Source organism: Abramis brama (genome assembly GCF_963993115.1).
Source record: "Abramis brama genome assembly, chromosome: 2".
Taxonomy (NCBI): Eukaryota; Metazoa; Chordata; class Actinopteri; order Cypriniformes; family Leuciscidae; genus Abramis; species Abramis brama.
Window position 1 is genome coordinate 162,501 of NC_139964.1, and position 20,353 is coordinate 182,853.

The following is a 20,353-nucleotide window of genomic DNA, read 5'->3' on the forward strand; positions in this document are numbered from 1 at the left end:
AACCCTGCTTCAACACACACACACACACACACACACACACACACACGCCTGCAGTTTTCAAATACTCCTGAAGGACTTGATTAGCTGATCAGGTGTGTTTAATTAGGGTTGAGGCTGTGGCCCTCCAGGAACTTTGACACCCCTGCTTTAAAGTGTAATGTTGTGTTGTAATGTTGGGTCAGTTATGATTTTGTCATTTAAGTCACCACAGTTTCATCACTGATCACGTGACTTTAGTAACATGTTCCAGAAGAGGGGTTTGTCCATGTATTTATTCGACTGCTTCTCTGTACAACAGTAGAAACCAGCATTCGTGCAGAGCAGAGGAATCTGACAATGATAATTCCTTCAAAGTTTTCCTTTCTGGATAAAGCTGAGAGTCGGTGAGGATCTGGGGTCAGAGGTCACGCACATCTGGCCCGGCACCGGCGATCAGTTAACGTTAATGAAGGGGAATGCTGGGTAATTGCGTCGGGGAGCGAGGGAGCGCTTTGATATTGCTCTCTCATTTCCAGATTGTATTTTCACATCCACTCTTTTCTTTCTCTCTCACTCAGAGGAGGGAGCTCAATTAAAATACATTTCCTCGTTTTAATTTGTTCCATAATTACCGCGCAGCCCGACTTCCCCGATCTACTTAACTACAGACGTATGCTAAGCAAATACTCGCGCTTGTCCCGCGGGAAACGCTTCACACAGCCGCAGAAGAGACTGAAGCTTTTGTCCTACTGTATCAGTTTCATTTCCACTCTTCCCTTATTCCCGGATTAAAGGCGTTTACTGCACTGCAACCACTACAAGACCTTAGAGAGAACAGCTCAGAGAGTTTCATTTAGAGCAAAGTCACCTTGAGCTCTGAGAGCTGGAAGAGATGATGAGCTGTGAGCCGGAACCATACAGAACCAGAGCCGCATTACCGAGGCCAGACTGGAGAGGGTAACGTGTCCTGCTCTCTCTCGTCTCCCGCCGCGGCCCGTCCTCAGATCACAGACGCTCAGACACACAGTCCTGCTCTCTCTCGTCTCCCGCCGCGGCCCGTCCTCAGGTCACAGACGCTCAGACACACAGTCCTGCTCTCTCGTCTCCCGCCGCGGCCCGTCCTCAGGTCACAGACGCTCAGACACACAGTCCTGCTCTCTCGTCTCCCGCCGCGGCCCGTCCTCAGGTCACAGACGCTCAGACACACAGTCCTGCTCTCTCGTCTCCCGCCGCGGCCCGTCCTCAGGTCACAGACGCTCAGACACACAGTCCTGCTCTCTCGTCTCCCGCCGCGGCCCGTCCTCAGGTCACAGACGCTCAGACACACAGTCCTGCTCTCTCTCGTCTCCCGCCGCGGCCCGTCCTCAGATCACAGACGCTCAGACACACAGTCCTGCTCTCTCTCGTCCCCCGCCGCGGCCCGTCCTCAGGTCACAGACGCTCAGACACACAGTCCTGCTCTCTCTCGTCTCCCGCGGCGGCCCGTCCTCAGGTCACAGACGCTCAGACACACAGTCCTGCTCTCTCTCGTCTCCCGCCGCGGCCCGTCCTCAGATCACAGACGCTCAGACACACAGTCCTGCTCTCTCTCGTCCCCCGCCGCGGCCCGTCCTCAGGTCACAGACGCTCAGACACACAGTCCTGCTCTCTCTCGTCTCCCGCCGCATCCCGTCCTCAGGTCACAGACGCTCAGACACACAGTCCTGCTCTCTCTCGTCTCCCGCGGCAGCCCGTCCTCAGATCACAGACGCTCAGACACACAGTCCTGCTCTCTCTCGTCCCCCGCCGCGGCCCGTCCTCAGGTCACAGACGCTCAGACACACAGTCCTGCTCTCTCTCGTCCCCCGCCGCGGCCCGTCCTCAGATCACAGACGCTCAGACACACAGACCTGCTCTCTCTCGTCTCCCGCCGCGGCCCGTCCTCAGATCACAGACGCTCAGACACACAGACCTGCTCTCTCTCGTCTCCCGCCGCGGCCCGTCCTCAGGTCACAGACGCTCAGACACACAGTCCTGCTCTCTCTCGTCTCCCGCGGCGGCCCGTCCTCAGATCACAGACGCTCAGACACACAGTCCTGCTCTCTCTCGTCTCCCGCGGCGGCCCGTCCTCAGATCACAGACGCTCAGACACACAGTCCTGCTCTCTCTCGTCTCCCGCCGCGGCCCGTCCTCAGATCACAGACGCTCAGACACACAGTCCTGCTCTCTCTCGTCTCCCGCCGCGGCCCGTCCTCAGGTCACAGACGCTCAGACACACAGTCCTGCTCTCTCTCGTCTCCCGCGGCGGCCCGTCCTCAGATCACAGACGCTCAGACACACAGTCCTGCTCTCTCTCGTCTCCCGCCGCGGCCCGTCCTCAGATCACAGACGCTCAGACACACAGTCCTGCTCTCTCTCGTCTCCCGCCGCGGCCCGTCCTCAGATCACAGACGCTCAGACACACAGTCCTGCTCTCTCTCGTCTCCCGCCGCGGCCCGTCCTCAGATCACAGACGCTCAGACACACAGTCCTGCTCTCTCTCGTCTCCCGCCGCGGCCCGTCCTCAGATCACAGACGCTCAGACACACAGACCTGCTCTCTCTCGTCTCCCGCCGCGGCCCGTCCTCAGATCACAGACGCTCAGACACACAGTCCTGCTCTCTCTCGTCTCCCGCGGCGGCCCGTCCTCAGGTCACAGACGCTCAGACACACAGTCCTGCTCTCTCTCGTCTCCCGCCGCGGCCCGTCCTCAGATCACAGACGCTCAGACACACAGTCCTGCTCTCTCTCGTCTCCCGCCGCGGCCCGTCCTCAGATCACAGACGCTCAGACACACAGTCCTGCTCTCTCTCGTCTCCCGCCGCGTCCCGTCCTCAGATCACAGACGCTCAGACACACAGACCTGCTCTCTCTCGTCTCCCGCCGCGGCCCGTCCTCAGATCACAGACGCTCAGACACACAGACCTGCTCTCTCTCGTCTCCCGCGGCGGCCCGTCCTCAGGTCACAGACGCTCAGACACACAGTCCTGCTCTCTCTCGTCTCCCGCCGCGGCCCGTCCTCAGATCACAGACGCTCAGACACACAGTCCTGCTCTCTCTCGTCTCCCGCCGCATCCCGTCCTCAGGTCACAGACGCTCAGACACACAGACCTGCTCTCTCTCGTCTCCCGCCGCATCCCGTCCTCAGATCACAGACGCTCAGACACACAGTCCTGCTCTCTCTCGTCTCCCGCCGCATCCCGTCCTCAGGTCACAGACGCTCAGACACACAGTCCTGCTCTCTCTCGTCTCCCGCCGCGGCCCGTCCTCAGATCACAGACGCTCAGACACACAGTCCTGCTCTCTCTCGTCTCCCGCCGCATCCCGTCCTCAGGTCACAGACGCTCAGACACACAGACCTGCTCTCTCTCGTCTCCCGCCGCATCCCGTCCTCAGATCACAGACGCTCAGACACACAGACCTGCTCTCTCTCGTCTCCCGCCGCGGCCCGTCCTCAGGTCACAGACGCTCAGACACACAGTCCTGCTCTCTCTCGTCTCCCGCCGCGGCCCGTCCTCAGGTCACAGACGCTCAGACACACAGTCCTGCTCTCTCTCGTCTCCCGCGGCGGCCCGTCCTCAGATCACAGACGCTCAGACACACAGTCCTGCTCTCTCTCGTCTCCCGCCGCATCCCGTCCTCAGGTCACAGACGCTCAGACACACAGTCCTGCTCTCTCTCGTCTCCCGCCGCGGCCCGTCCTCAGGTCACAGACGCTCAGACACACAGTCCTGCTCTCTCTCGTCTCCCGCCGCGGCCCGTCCTCAGGTCACAGACGCTCAGACACACAGACCTGCTCTCTCTCGTCTCCCGCCGCGGCCCGTCCTCAGGTCACAGACGCTCAGACACACAGTCCTGCTCTCTCGTCTCCCGCCGCGGCCCGTCCTCAGATCACAGACGCTCAGACACACAGTCCTGCTCTCTCGTCTCCCGCCGCGGCCCGTCCTCAGGTCACAGACGCTCAGACACACAGACCTGCTCTCTCTCGTCTCCCGCCGCGGCCCGTCCTCAGATCACAGACGCTCAGACACACAGACCTGCTCTCTCTCGTCTCCCGCCGCGGCCCGTCCTCAGGTCACAGACGCTCAGACACACAGTCCTGCTCTCTCGTCTCCCGCCGCGGCCCGTCCTCAGATCACAGACGCTCAGACACACAGTCCTGCTCTCTCGTCTCCCGCCGCGGCCCGTCCTCAGATCACAGACGCTCAGACACACAGTCCTGCTCTCTCTCGTCTCCCGCCGCGGCCCGTCCTCAGATCACAGACGCTCAGACACACAGTCCTGCTCTCTCGTCTCCCGCCGCGGCCCGTCCTCAGATCACAGACGCTCAGACACACAGTCCTGCTCTCTCTCGTCTCCCGCCGCGGCCCGTCCTCAGATCACAGACGCTCAGACACACAGTCCTGCTCTCTCTCGTCTCCCGCCGCTGCCCGTCCTCAGATCACAGACGCTCAGACACACAGACCTGCTCTCTCTCGTCTCCCGCCGCGGCCCGTCCTCAGATCACAGACGCTCAGACACACAGTCCTGCTCTCTCTCGTCTCCCGCCGCGGCCCGTCCTCAGGTCACAGACGCTCAGACACACAGTCCTGCTCTCTCTCGTCTCCCGCCGCGGCCCGTCCTCAGATCACAGACGCTCAGACACACAGTCCTGCTCTCTCGTCTCCCGCCGCGGCCCGTCCTCAGATCACAGACGCTCAGACACACAGTCCTGCTCTCTCTCGTCCCCCGCCGCGGCCCGTCCTCAGGTCACAGACGCTCAGACACACAGTCCTGCTCTCTCTCGTCTCCCGCGGCGGCCCGTCCTCAGATCACAGACGCTCAGACACACAGTCCTGCTCTCTCTCGTCTCCCGCCGCGGCCCGTCCTCAGATCACAGACGCTCAGACACACAGTCCTGCTCTCTCGTCTCCCGCCGCGGCCCGTCCTCAGGTCACAGACGCTCAGACACACAGTCCTGCTCTCTCGTCTCCCGCCGCGGCCCGTCCTCAGATCACAGACGCTCAGACACACAGTCCTGCTCTCTCTCATCTCCTGCCGCGGCCCGTCCTCAGGTCACAGACGCTCAGACACACAGTCCTGCTCTCTCTCGTCTCCCGCGGCGGCCCGTCCTCAGATCACAGACGCTCAGACACACAGTCCTGCTCTCTCTCGTCCCCCGCCGCGGCCCGTCCTCAGGTCACAGACGCTCAGACACACAGTCCTGCTCTCTCTCGTCTCCCGCGGCAGCCCGTCCTCAGATCACAGACGCTCAGACACACAGTCCTGCTCTCTCTCGTCCCCCGCCGCGGCCCGTCCTCAGGTCACAGACGCTCAGACACACAGTCCTGCTCTCTCTCGTCTCCTGCCGCGTCCCGTCCTCAGATCACAGACGCTCAGACACACAGACCTGCTCTCTCTCGTCTCCCGCCGCGGCCCGTCCTCAGATCACAGACGCTCAGACACACAGACCTGCTCTCTCTCGTCTCCCGCCGCGGCCCGTCCTCAGGTCACAGACGCTCAGACACACAGTCCTGCTCTCTCTCGTCTCCCGCGGCGGCCCGTCCTCAGATCACAGACGCTCAGACACACAGTCCTGCTCTCTCTCGTCTCCCGCGGCGGCCCGTCCTCAGATCACAGACGCTCAGACACACAGTCCTGCTCTCTCTCGTCTCCCGCCGCGGCCCGTCCTCAGGTCACAGACGCTCAGACACACAGTCCTGCTCTCTCTCGTCTCCCGCGGCGGCCCGTCCTCAGATCACAGACGCTCAGACACACAGTCCTGCTCTCTCTCGTCTCCCGCCGCGGCCCGTCCTCAGATCACAGACGCTCAGACACACAGTCCTGCTCTCTCGTCTCCCGCGGCGGCCCGTCCTCAGATCACAGACGCTCAGACACACAGTCCTGCTCTCTCTCGTCTCCCGCGGCGGCCCGTCCTCAGATCACAGACGCTCAGACACACAGACCTGCTCTCTCTCGTCTCCCGCCGCGGCCCGTCCTCAGATCACAGACGCTCAGACACACAGACCTGCTCTCTCTCGTCTCCCGCCGCGGCCCGTCCTCAGGTCACAGACGCTCAGACACACAGTCCTGCTCTCTCTCGTCTCCCGCGGCGGCCTGTCCTCAGGTCACAGACGCTCAGACACACAGTCCTGCTCTCTCTCGTCTCCCGCCGCGGCCCGTCCTCAGGTCACAGACGCTCAGACACACAGTCCTGCTCTCTCTCGTCTCCCGCGGCGGCCCGTCCTCAGATCACAGACGCTCAGACACACAGTCCTGCTCTCTCTCGTCTCCCGCGGCGGCCCGTCCTCAGATCACAGACGCTCAGACACACAGTCCTGCTCTCTCTCGTCTCCCGCGGCGGCCCGTCCTCAGATCACAGACGCTCAGACACACAGTCCTGCTCTCTCTCGTCTCCCGCCGCGGCCCGTCCTCAGGTCACAGACGCTCAGACACACAGTCCTGCTCTCTCTCGTCTCCCGCGGCGGCCCGTCCTCAGGTCACAGACGCTCAGACACACAGTCCTGCTCTCTCTCGTCTCCCGCGGCGGCCTGTCCTCAGGTCACAGACGCTCAGACACACAGTCCTGCTCTCTCTCGTCTCCCGCCGCGGCCCGTCCTCAGGTCACAGACGCTCAGACACACAGTCCTGCTCTCTCTCGTCTCCCGCGGCGGCCCGTCCTCAGATCACAGACGCTCAGACACACAGTCCTGCTCTCTCTCGTCTCCCGCGGCGGCCCGTCCTCAGATCACAGACGCTCAGACACACAGTCCTGCTCTCTCTCGTCTCCCGCGGCGGCCCGTCCTCAGATCACAGACGCTCAGACACACAGTCCTGCTCTCTCTCGTCTCCCGCGGCGGCCCGTCCTCAGATCACAGACGCTCAGACACACAGTCCTGCTCTCTCTCGTCTCCCGCGGCGGCCCGTCCTCAGGTCACAGACGCTCAGACACACAGTCCTGCTCTCTCTCGTCTCCCGCCGCGGCCCGTCCTCAGGTCACAGACACTCAGACACACAGTCCTGCTCTCTCGTCTCCCGCCGCGGCCCGTCCTCAGGTCACAGACGCTCAGACACACAGTCCTGCTCTCTCTCTCGTCTCCCGCGGCGGCCCGTCCTCAGGTCACAGACGCTCAGACACACAGTCCTGCTCTCTCTCGTCTCCCGCGGCGGCCCGTCCTCAGGTCACAGACGCTCAGACACACAGTCCTGCTCTCTCTCGTCTCCCGCGGCGGCCCGTCCTCAGATCACAGACGCTCAGACACACAGTCCTGCTCTCTCTCATCTCCCGCCACGGCCCGTCCTCAGATCACAGACGCTCAGACACACAGTCCTGCTCTCTCGTCTCCCGCCGCGGCCCGTCCTCAGGTCACAGACGCTCAGACACACAGTCCTGCTCTCTCTCGTCTCCCGCGGCGGCCCGTCCTCAGATCACAGACGCTCAGACACACAGTCCTGCTCTCTCTCTCGTCTCCCGCGGCGGCCCGTCCTCAGATCACAGACGCTCAGACACACAGTCCTGCTCTCTCTCGTCTCCCGCGGCGGCCCGTCCTCAGGTCACAGACGCTCAGACACACAGTCCTGCTCTCTCTCGTCTCCCGCGGCGGCCCGTCCTCAGATCACAGACGCTCAGACACACAGTCCTGCTCTCTCTCATCTCCCGCCACGGCCCGTCCTCAGATCACAGACGCTCAGACACACAGTCCTGCTCTCTCGTCTCCCGCCGCGGCCCGTCCTCAGATCACAGACGCTCAGACACACAGACCTGCTCTCGTTAAAAATGTAGTTTTCAGGAGCATAGTATTTGGGTAGTGTTTGCATGCATGTATCCACACATGCACAGGTCCAAGGGCTCGATGTTTACAAGCACATATGTGACCCTGGACCACAAAACCAGTCACATGGGTCAATATTTTGAAATTGAGATTTATACATCATCTGAAAGTTTAATAATTAAGCTTTCTAATGATGTATTTTTTGTTAGGATAGGACAATGTTTGGCTGAGATGCAACTATTTGAATATCTTAAATCTGAGGGTGCAAAAAAATCGAAACATTGAAAAAATCTCCTTTAAAGTTGTCCATTTATGTTAGCGATTGTGCTGCATTCACTCACAAAATTAAATGTTTTATATATTTACGGTAGGAAATTTACAAAATATCTCCATGGAACATGATCTTTACTTAACATCCTAATGATTTCTGGCATTAAAGAAAAATCTATAATTTTGACCCATATTGTTGAGTATTGCCACAAATATACCCGTGCAACATGTGACTGGCTTTGTGATCCAGGGTCACATATGTGTACATGAACATAACATGCTCCTGAAAACTACATTTTTCTCTTATTTTCAGTCACTCCCATTCACTTTCAATGGCCGGCCATTTTTGACCGGGAACGCCACAAGTGTGACTATGTTGTACAAAATTAAAGTTTTTCAAAACAAACTTCCTGGTAAAACATTAAAGTAGACTAGTGTGATCAACAGTGCAATTTATTTTCATATTTTATTTAATATTTCTAAAATTATTCATAAATAATGCTTTTTTTACTAAAAAAATTAGATGCCTACTCTCAGATAAATAAGGCCTACGATTAATCAAATGCAAATATAAATATAAAACCAGTCCTAATTGAAAGAGAACAAGTTGACAAAAAGATTGAATCCAATATTGGGTGATAATATAGCATAACAAGTGATTTATAAGTCAAATCAAATCAAATCAAGTATATTTGTATAGCGCTTTTCACAATACAGATTGTATCAAAGCAGCTTCACAGTATTAAAATAAAATAATACAACAAAGTTTGTTTCTAGTGGAATTTATTGATTGATAGAATAAAATTAAATATCCCCAAAATATCCCCAACTGAGCAAGCCAAAGGCAACAGTGGCAAGGAACCGAAAAACTCCATCAAGTGACCTAATGGTGTCCTAAAACTCCATCAGGTGACCTAATGGAGAAAAAAAAAACCTTGGGAGAACCCAGGCTCAGTCGGGGGCCAGTTCTCCTCTGGCATTTATGAACTAGAGGCAGGATTGTAGTTTGAAACTGTGAGATTAACAATATTATATGAATGCCTGGCTGAAAAGATGCGTCTTTAATCTAGTTTTAAACTGGGAGAGTGAGTCCGAGTAACGAACAGTATCAGGAAGGCTATTCCAGAGTTTTGGAGCCAAATGCGAAAATGCTCTCCCTCCTTTGGTTGATCTGGATATCCTAGGTATGACCAAAAGCCTCGAATTTATTGATCTTAAAGAGCGCGATGGATTATAGGGTGATAGAAGATCCGTTAAATAGACTGGAGCTAAGCCGTTTAGGGCTTTATAAGTCAGTAGCAATACCTTATAATTAATACGGAACTTTATAGGTAGCCAATGTAGTGATGATAAAATCGGTGTTATATGATCATATTTTCTTGATCTAGTAAGAACTCTAGCGGCTGCATTTTGGACTAACTGTAACTTGTTTATTGAGGATGCAGGACAACCGGCTAATAAAGCATTACAGTAATCTAGTCTCGAGGTCATGAATGCATGAACTAACTTTTCTGCATCAGAAACTGATAGCATATTACGTAGCTTAGCAATGTTTCTAAGGTGGAAAAAGGCAGTTTTTGTAACATACGAAATATGATTTTCAAAAGACAGGTTACAATCGAGTATAACACCCAGGTCTTTTACTGTAGAGGATAAAGTAACAGGACATCCTACGATGTCAAAGTTGTATTGTGAGAGGTTCTGTGGGCGGTTTTTTGAACCGATAAGTATTACCTCTGTCTTGTCTGGATTTAATAAAAGAAAATTACGCGTCATCCAATCTTTTATATCTTTAACACACTCTGTCAATTTGGATAATTTAGCGTTTTCATCCGGCCGTGATGAAATATATATTTGAGTGTCATCAGCATAACAATGGAAACTAATTCCATGTTTCCTTATAATATTTCCAAGTGGCAGCAAATATATTGAAAATAACAGAGGGCCTAACACAGATCCCTGCGGCACTCCATAGTTTACTGGAGTTATGATCGATTTTTCTCCATTTAAATAGACAAAATGGTAGCGGTCTAATAAGTATGATCTAAACCAGCTTAATGCTTGTCCTTGAACACCAGTATAATTTTGTAGTCGATCTAAGAGTATTGTATGATCTATAGTATAGAACGCAGCACTTAGATCAAGTAAAACTAGTATTGAGATGCAGCCTTGGTCAGAAGCTAAGAGTAAATCATTTGTGATTTTAACGAGCGCAGTTTCAGTGATATGATGCGGCCTGAATCCTGACTGAAACTTTTCATAGATATCATTTTCTTGCAAGAAAGAGCCCAGTTGAGTGGACACAACTTTTTCTAGTATTTTAGACATAAAAGTTAGATTTGAAATGGGTCTATAATTTGCTAGATTATTATGATCTAATTGTGGTTTCTTAATGAGAGGTTTTATAACTGCCAGTTTAAATCAAATCAAATCAAATCAAGTATATTTGTATAGCGCTTTTCACAATACAGATTGTATCAAAGCAGCTTCACAGTATAATAAAATAATACAACAAAGTTTGTTTCTAGTGGAATTTATTGATTGATAGAATAAAATTAAATATCCCCAAAATATCCCCAACTGAGCAAGCCAAAGGCAACAGGGTTAGGGTTAAATGTTCTTGGAACATGACCTAAAGATAAAGACGAGTTAATAATATTGAGGAGAGGCTCTTCCACTACAGGTAACACTTCCTTCAGTAGTTTAGTTGGTATAGGATCTAATAAACATGTTGTTGTTTTAGATGAAGTGATAAGTTTATTTAACTCTTTTTGTTCTATAGTTGTAAAGCACTGTAATTGTTCTTGCGGGGGGAAAATTGAGGCTGAATTATAAGGTGCGATTGAGGATTGAACGTTTACAATTGTGGTTCTGATGTTTTCTATTTTCTCAGTGAAGAAGTTCATGAAATCATTACTACTAAACTGTAACGGGATATTTTGTTCGGGTGACGTCTGTTTATTTGTTAGTCTAGCCACGGTGTTAAATAAAAACCTAGGATTGTTTTGGTTGTTTTCTATTAGTTTGCGGAGATGCTCAGCCCTGGCCGCTTTTAGGGCCTTTTTATAACGTGACATACTGTCTTTCCACGCGATTCTAAAGACCTCTAAATTAGTTTGTTTCCATTTACGCTCTAAATTACGGGTTTCTCTCTTTAGAACATGCGTAGTATTATTGTACCATGGTGCTTTAATTTTCTCTGTGACCTTTTTTAATCTAACGGGTGCAACAACATCCAATGTTCTAGAGAGAATGGTGCTCATAGTGCTAGTTAGTTCCTCTAGTTCATCTGTTTGTTTGGGTTCAGGCAGCAGCTGAGACAGATCAGACAAGCAACTCGAGAAATTATCTATGGTGGATGGAAGGATTGTTCTGCCTGGTCGAAAACGCGGCGCTGCATGATATATTACAGCAGTACGTAATATGCAAGTTACCAAGTAATGGTCAGTGACATCATCACTTTGTGGAATGATATCTATATCGGTTGGATCGGATCCATATGATATAATTAAATCGAGTGTGTGATTAAGACGATGAGTTTGTCCGGTGACGTTTTGTTTGACCCCAAAGGAATTTAATAAATCTATAAACGCAGCCCCTAACGCATCATTTGGATTATCTACGTGTATGTTAAAATCTCCAACAATTAATGCTTTATCTACATTGACCAATAGATCTGAGAGAAAATCTGCAAACTCTTTTAGGAAATCAGCGTAAGGCCCAGGCGGTCTATATACGGTAGCCAAGGCTAGAGATAATAGGGATGTTTTTCTAACATCTAAGAGCGTAACATTTAGTACAAGTATTTCAAACGAAATAAACTTATAACCCGTTTTCTGAGTAACATTGATAATATCTCTATAGACCGCTGCAACACCGCCGCCACAACCAATCAGACGGGGTTCGTGCTTATAGGAGTATCCTGATGGAGTAGACTCATTTAGACCGAAATAATCATTAGGTTTAAGCCAAGTTTCAGTAAGGCAAAGTACATCGAAGCTATTATCCGTGACTATTTCATTTACAATAACTGCCTTAGGTGTGAGTGATCTAATGTTTAGAAGACCTAGCTTTAGAAATTGTTTTTGGTTACTAATAGCAACATTTTCTGGTTTAATAACAATTAGATTTTTTCTAGATCCTGCAGTAGATTTATTATTTGATCTCACTAAACGAGGAATAGACACAGTTTCTATGCAATGTTCTACACTATTTATATCAGTTAATTTGGTGCAGCAGAGACTATGATTTGAACTTTTGGTTACTAGTCAAAAGGTATTTAACATTTTGGAGATGTTATCTGACAGAAGATCCGATCCGAATCTGCTTGGGTGTAAGCCATCAGCACGGTAAAGCCTAGGACGCTCCCAAAACAGATTCCAATTATTTACAAAGAGCAGTTTCTGCTCATTGCACCATGATATTAACCATTCATTTAGGGCGAATAATCTACTAAACTTTTCATGACCTAGTCGGTACGTGGGAAGCGGTCCTGACACAATGATCGTTATATCAGGCGATGTGCTGCGTACCGTATCGATCAGATTCCTGAAGTCTTTCTTCAGAACCTCTGTCTGTCGCAGCCTGATGTCGGCCCCTCCCGCGTGCAGGACCACAGTTCCGACGCGCTCGTTCAGAATCTCGGGAACGTGAGCAGCGATTTCAGAAACACGAGCACCAGGAAAGCAGTGACTATGCACCTTACTTTTATTTAACGTAGCTTGTACGTGTCGAACGATGGAATCACCGATGATCACAGCATCGCGTTCTGTTTCGCGAAGAGGGGAGAAGCGGTTTTGTGTGGATATCTCGAAAACCGGGAGGGTCGGAGAGAGTTTTCTTGGTCTAGACCTGACTCGCGTCTTCCGCTGCGGAAATATCCAGGCTTCGTGGTGGCATGTTGGAGCCGGCGTAAACGAGACCATAGCTGATCGCGGCCTCGACGCTCGTGACCGATGCTGAGTAACGCACGGAGTAGACGAGGTCGGAGTCAGCGGGTTAGTAACGTTAATCACTGATTTGTGTTCATCGGCGCGTGATGTTTCAAGAGCTAACCGCCGGTCTATCAGCTCGGCTTTTCTCACTAAAAGGTCGTGGATCTGTTTCTCAACAGCTTCCAGCTCAGACTGCAACGCGTGCAGCTCAAATGTGTCCTCACCTGCACCAAAAGGTAGACTACTTACATCTGATATATTCGCCATTTTAACAGATGGACAGTAAGTTAAGTTAGCAACGATGCTACCAGTGATGCTATCAATATTAATACTAATTTATGACTGAAGTCTTGGATATAATCCGTCTTTTTAGTGGTACAGGTGTAGAGTAGACGCACGATAGGCGAAAAAAATGTTTGTTTGTAAGTGAGTGCGGAGAAGACGCGTTCAGCCGTGATCCACAGGAGTAACCTATAAGAGTATCCGACGTTGGATCACTAATAGGCTTGAGACGCGTCTGCTCAACAGTCCGCGTTGTAACTATGAGGTGAGGAAAAATAGAAAATGTTCGTTGTAAGTGAGTTTAAAGAGAAATCAAGAATTATAAATCAATCGATAGAGCTCCAAAGACAACAACGCGTTCAGACGCGACGCATGCGCATTCGAAACAGGAAGTTTTCCCACTATTAAGCTATTTTTTGTAGGTCGGTCATTTTTGATCGGGAACATCACAAGTCTTATAGGGTTTTGAACACAACACAAGGGTTAACTCAAGATACATTTACTGGCGAAGCAAAATGACTGAAGATATTAAGCTTTGTTTACTGTGCTTAAAGCCAGAACAAATATATGACAATAAGGTCAGAAAAATAAGTTTAATTCAAAGACTCCAGACTCCATTGGCAGATATTTGTTCTTGTTTTAAACACAAACTCACTTTATTTTGATACATTTTTATCATTAATTTAACACTTTGTAACTTTTCTTTGTAAAGATGACGAATCTACTCTTCTGCTGTCAGACTACACAGCATCGCTGTGAATGCGACTAAACAAATCTTTTGTGCAACGATAACATTTTCTGTCCTGCCATCAAAGCACAGTTAAATTAAAACAAAAAATCGAGAGAAAGACAGATAAAGAGACAGAGAGAGAGAGAGAGAGAGAGAGATAGAGAGAGAGAGAGAGAGAGAGAGAGAGAGAGAGAGAGAGAGAGAGAGAGAGACAGACAGAGAGAGAGAGTGAGAGAGAGAGAGGGAGAGAGAGAGAGAGAGAGAGAGAGAGAGAGAGAGAGAGAGAGAGAGACAGGCTGCTCTTCGGCCTCAGCTGGTCTGGAATGTTCTCATCGATGGCAGGGAAGAGAGTTCACTGTTCATGACCTGAAACTCTCACACACACACACACACAGACACACACACACACACACACACACACACACACACACACACACACACACACACATATATTAATATACTGAGCATTTTTCCACATGCAGCATAGAACACAACAAGAGTTCTTCTCCAGTTCTCTGTGTTATAAAGCAGTGAATAAATAAAAGCTCTGATGTTTTAATTGAGGGCATCGTGACTTTATCAGGAATGATCCCTGCTGAAGCTCTGAGCTCCATCAGCGCCTGTCCTCCGTCATCGGACGCTTCCTGATCTTATCGGACGCTACTGGATTACTGCAGAACTCATCAATGATTCAGTGACTTTATTCTGCGATGGACTCGCGTGATTCACTGCGTCTGAAACACAGAGGAACATCATCCATTCAACGTCTACACGAATGACACACATTTTCAGCGTTTAGTACATTAGTATGTCGTCTTACGCGTACATTAGTATGTCGTCAAAAATGTATTTGCGTTTTACCTGTGTATAAATATAAGCGTATTAACAGCTCAAAAGCAGATGACAAAGAAGGCGGGGGGGGGGGGGGGGATGCTTATATCCCGTCTCTCCACCAGTCTCTGGAATTTGAGACAGGTGTTGGTCATCATTCACCTGACCTCCTCCTCACCGCTCGTCTCCGCACACATTCCCCACTGCAGACTTGGCTCTACCACTCCCGATCCCCCCCTTCCCCTTCCCAGAGAAGAAGTCGGCCATAGCCATCTGCGTCCCCGGCCTGTGGACCACCAGGAGCTTAAAAGGCTGTAAAGCTAGCTACCAACGGGTGATCCGCGCGTTGCTATCCTTCACACAGTGGAGCCATTGGAGTCCGAACAGAGAGTGAATCAGAGAGTGAGGGTGAGGACGGCCCAACAAATGGCCAAACTGTTTTTCTATGGTGCTGTATCTAGTCTCTCTGCTTGACAGCTTCCGACTCCCTGTCCCTGTCCGACGCAGTCAGTGTAAGAGAGGCCGCACAGGCCAGCCTTTCCTTTGATTAGAGCCAGTTTGCACAGCTCCGGCCACTGGACCAGTCAGCGGCTGATGTGGCGGTATCAACCTTCTTCAATATCCCGCCAGCCCCAGGAACGGTTGCAGGCTGCCCATGTCCCAAGTGGAAGCCCAGATGCCGTACCTCCACACGCTCAGTTACACACTTCCGCAGGTTCCAGCCAGCCTCAGCGATCTCAGCGAGCAGATATTCCGGCGTACGCGGGATGAGGAGGATTTCGTCCATGAGATGCTGAAAGGTGTCGGGGCCCCAAACAACCCGAACGGAAGAGGAATAAGTTGTGTTAATCCAAACGGCGTTGTGAATGGCGATAAGGGGATCTGCCATTACCCTTTGTTACATCCAGTGTCGAATAAAAGTGAGCTGAACCCTAACCAATCAAGCAGCTTGAAAACTCGGGTATTGGATTAGAGTCGCGTTTCGACACAGCATTCACCCTTCTATTATCTCTACAGAAATGGACAGTCCGTTTTGGGGACCTGCTAACATGCTAACCAACTCTAGCATGTTCTGTACTGTTCTGTCCCACAGCGAGAGGGGATCTCCCCGGGGACCAGAGCCAGTGGACTGACTGGGATCGCCAGCTCTGGTCCGAGATCGTCCTCTGACTGGGATCGCCAGCTCTGGTCCGAGATCGTCCTCTGACTGGGATCGCCAGCTCTGGTCCGAGATCGTCCTCTGACTGGGATCGCCAGCTCTGGTCCGAGATCGTCCTCTGACTGGGATCGCCAGCTCTGGTCCGAGATCGTCCTCTGACTGGGATCGCCAGCTCTGGTCCGAGATCGTCCTCTGACTGGGATCGCCAGCTCTGGTCCGAGATTGTCCTCTGACTGGGATCGCCAGCTCTGGTCCGAGATCGTCCTCTGACTGGGATCGCCAGCTCTGGTCCGAGATTGTCCTCTGACTGGGATCGCCAGCTCTGGTCCGAGATCGTCCTCCGACTGGGATCTGACTGACGTAGCGGCCGCTGCTAGCTCAACCGATGCCACCGCATCCCAGAGTTTAGGGGATTGGACATGCACCATCCCTCATCACTGAGATCCCCAACCCGCCGCGTAACCACGAAGGGTCTTTGCCACTTGGAGAATAATTCAGAATTAGATGTTTGAAGTAACACAAGCACTTTCTCTCCCTGTGTAAAGTGACGCTCCGGCGTCCGCCTGTCGTACAGCCGGCTGGGAACACCTGGGGCTCGGGCCACTTATCCCACTTATCCCAGTGTTTGGCCTCGTGCTTTAGGAGTGCACGGGCCAGTTGGGCTGTGGCGTGCTGACTTCTTCGTCCCGGGTCTCTGCATCAGTGTAAACAGTTCAAAAGCAAATGAAGAAGTCAGGCTAGCAAGAATTCCTAGTCTTTATTTATAATAAAAATACTAGAAACTATTTTCACTCGGCAAGTAACACACTGAACGAAATGAATCTCAACACAGTCTCGCTCTCCTGTGAGATCCGGAAGGAGATTCTGAGGGGGAAAGACTGGAGTAATGTCTTCTTGTAAAGCCCCTGTTTTAAGTGCACATCAGCGATTCACGTCACGTCCAAAAGAGCGGCAGTATGATGAAGCATCTGTGCGCTAACGGCAGGTCAAAGGTCAGACGCAGGCGCTCTGAAAGGTCAGATCATCTGAAAGAGCTGCAGAAGGTCACGCACACACATGAACTTTACCGGAGGAAGAAGAGGCTGATGATGATGATGTTTATCGATTGTGAGGCTCATATTACAGAACATGAGCAGCATTATTGTCCATCATACTACAGTTCACCAGGAGCACAAAGCACTCTGGGTAACGGCATCTGAACGACACGCACTCGTCCCTGAAACGCTATCATAAAGCGTCATGATGTGCTGTATGATCTGCTGGATCAAACACAGAAATGTTCAGCCAGTAACTCTGACACTGCATGATCTCTCCCATAATACACATAACAACAGCATTAAACTGACACCCAAGAAGTGACGAGTACAAACCAGCATTTGGCTTAAAACTTGTTAAAGTTTCATTTAGGCTACATTTGACATTTTAATCAGAACCACTAACTTTAATTATTATATTATTCATTTATTGTTTATTAAACTAGGGAAGATTGTTTATTAAGAAAAGGGAAGTTGCACTCGTCTGTCTATTGTGTCGGATATCGAGTGAAGCGCTTCAGGAACAAGAGCACATGTGGGCGGGGCTTGACTGTGTCTGTGGGGCACTGATTGGATGGTTGTGGTTTGCTATTGGCTGATCTCATGTGAGTGACAGGTTATAGCCCCGCCCTCGTCATCAGAGAAGAGAAGAGATGCTGCAAGAGGAACTTATTCTGATTCAAGATGACCAGGAACATCAATTTAACACAATAATGATGTGCATCAATAAATCATTTACAATAAACACTGCAATACTCCATTAAAAAACTGTCAGTTTTGATTTTATGGTTTTATGGTGACTTTAGATTCTGATCTGTGATTTGTAGGTTTTTTTAAAGTCTGACCAGATGAAGAGCGTTTCTGAAACATTCACATCTGGATTCTCATAATAATCTGGTTTGAGGTTAGATCTTTCTTTACACAAGCCAAGCACCGCATAAACTGGACATCTGACGTCTGAAGCGTTTCATGTTGTGTTTTATTCTGGAAATGAATATGAGATCAGTCACATCAGATCCATATTTACAGAAGAATGCAGAATATTGGCTTGAGTTTTGACAGTTTGCCTCGTCATCTAAACACGTGAAAGAACACGCGAGTTATTTAACAATATTCACAGCATTATGATACGATTATTCAACACTCATGTTTACAATTCAAACATCTTAAAGAAAAATCTTTTATATATATGAGTAACTGCTGACGTGACAGAGCAGCCTCGATCTCGAGCCTCAGCGGAGCGTCACAATCAATATAATGTGAGTGAGTGTGTGTGTGTGTGTGTGTGTGTGTGAGTGAGTGTTTAAAGCTTCAGGCCGTCATACACCAGCGCTGAATCCATTGCTGTCGTCTGTGGGTCAAAACAACCGGCAGCGTCTCGACTGACCACTGGACACACATCCTGATCACACCACCTGCAACACACACACACACACACACACACACACGTTACATAAGATTCATAACACACAGACTCACTCACACTCAGTCTCTCTCACACACACACACACACACACACACACACAACTCAGGGCCGTGTAGACGTCGGTGTGTGTGGCGTGCTCATTCACTCTCTCTGACACACACACACACACACACACACACACACACACACACACACACACACACACACACACACACACACACACACACACACGTTACATAAGATTCATAACACACAGACTCACTCACACTCAGTCTCTCTCACACACACACACACACACACACACACAACTCAGGGCCGTGTAGACGTCGGTGTGTGTGGCGTGCTCATTCACTCTCTCTGACACACACACACACACACACACACTCACCTCAGGGCCGTGTAGACGTCGGTGTGTGTGGCGTGCTCATTCACTCTCTCTGACACACACACACACACACACACACACACACACACACACACACACTCACCTCAGGGCCGTGTAGACGTCGGTGTGTGTGGCATGCTCATTCACTCTCTCACACACACACACACACACACACACACACACACACACACACACACACACACACACACACACACACACACACACACACACACACACTCACCTCAGGGCCGTGTAGACGTCGGTGTGTGTGGCGTGCTCATTCACTCTCTCTCACACACACACACACACACACACACACACACACACACACACACACACACACACACACACACACACACACACACACACACACACACACACACACTCACCTCAGGGCCGTGTAGACGTCGGTGTGTGTGGCGTGCTCATTCACTCTCTCTGACACACACACACACACACACACACACACACACACACACACACACACACACACACTCACCTCAGGGCCGTGTAGACGTCGGTGTGTGTGCCGTGCTCATTCACTCTCTCTGACACACACACACACACACACACACACACACACTCACCTCAGGGCCGTGTAGACGTCGGTGTGTGTGGCATGCTCATTCACTCTCTCACACACACACACACACACACACACACACACACACACACACACACTCACCTCAGGGCCGTGTAGACGTCGGTGTGTGTGGCGTGCTCATTCACTCTCTCACACACACACACACACACACACACACACACACACACACACTCACCTCAGGGCCGTGTAGACGTCGGTGTGTGTGGCATGTTCCCATGAGGCGTGATCCACCAGTAGAGCTCCTGTCATCGGACAGAATCACTGTTCATTAATCAGTGTGTAAGTGTTACTGTAAGTATCAGTCCCATCAACACATTATTAACCATTTAACATTTACGTTTGTATCTAAGATCAATATCTACATTTATATCTAAGATTATAACATATAAACGTAACTAGCTTATCACACAACTCTGATAAACACAACTGTGAGGCATGAAGATATAAAGATATTATTACACATCATGGTTATATGTAGACCTGCAGGGTTCTAGACCGGCACATGTAAGATGAACACTGTCTGTGCGGGTCGAGCGATCTACAGCAAGATCAAGATCCAAACCATACAACCACTGTCAGAACAACTCCACAGTTTTAGACCGAAGTAAGTTTGATGACATTACAGACCTCCCACTGCGACCTTTAACCCATGTTTAAGTAAAGAGTCAAAACCCTAACTGAGGATCTGATCTAAACCGGAGACATTGGTAACACACTATTTTACAGTTTACACAGATGAACGTAGCAGAAGCAGTGTGTTCATAGTTACACCTGACAGACTGTCATGTTTCCTGTACAGTGTTCAGTTAGACATGAGGAGGTAGTGTGTGTGTGTGTTACATGAACACGTGTGTCTCTGTGTAACGTACATGTGTGTGAGTCTTATGTGTGTACATGTGTGTGTGTGTGTGTGTGTGTGCGTTACATATACACGTGTGTCTCTGTGTAAC

The 20,353-nt window shown here is 50.4% G+C and overlaps 1 protein-coding gene across 2 annotated transcripts in view; it reads right to left on the minus strand.

Annotated features, from left to right (window-relative positions):
* Positions 1-17,950: 17,950 nt before the first annotated feature.
* LOC311077312 (acyl-CoA dehydrogenase family member 11) overlaps positions 17,951-20,353 on the minus strand; it is a 33,832-nt gene continuing 31,429 nt past the window's right edge. For both annotated transcript variants that reach the window (XM_084105683.1, XM_084105684.1), the window contains exons 13-14: positions 19,579-19,645; positions 17,951-18,403 (exon numbers count right to left, since the gene is read on the minus strand). In XM_084105683.1, the coding sequence (XP_083961809.1) occupies positions 18,292-18,403; positions 19,579-19,645 (179 nt within the window). In that variant the 3' untranslated portion in view covers positions 17,951-18,291. The remainder of the gene's footprint in view (positions 18,404-19,578; positions 19,646-20,353) is intronic.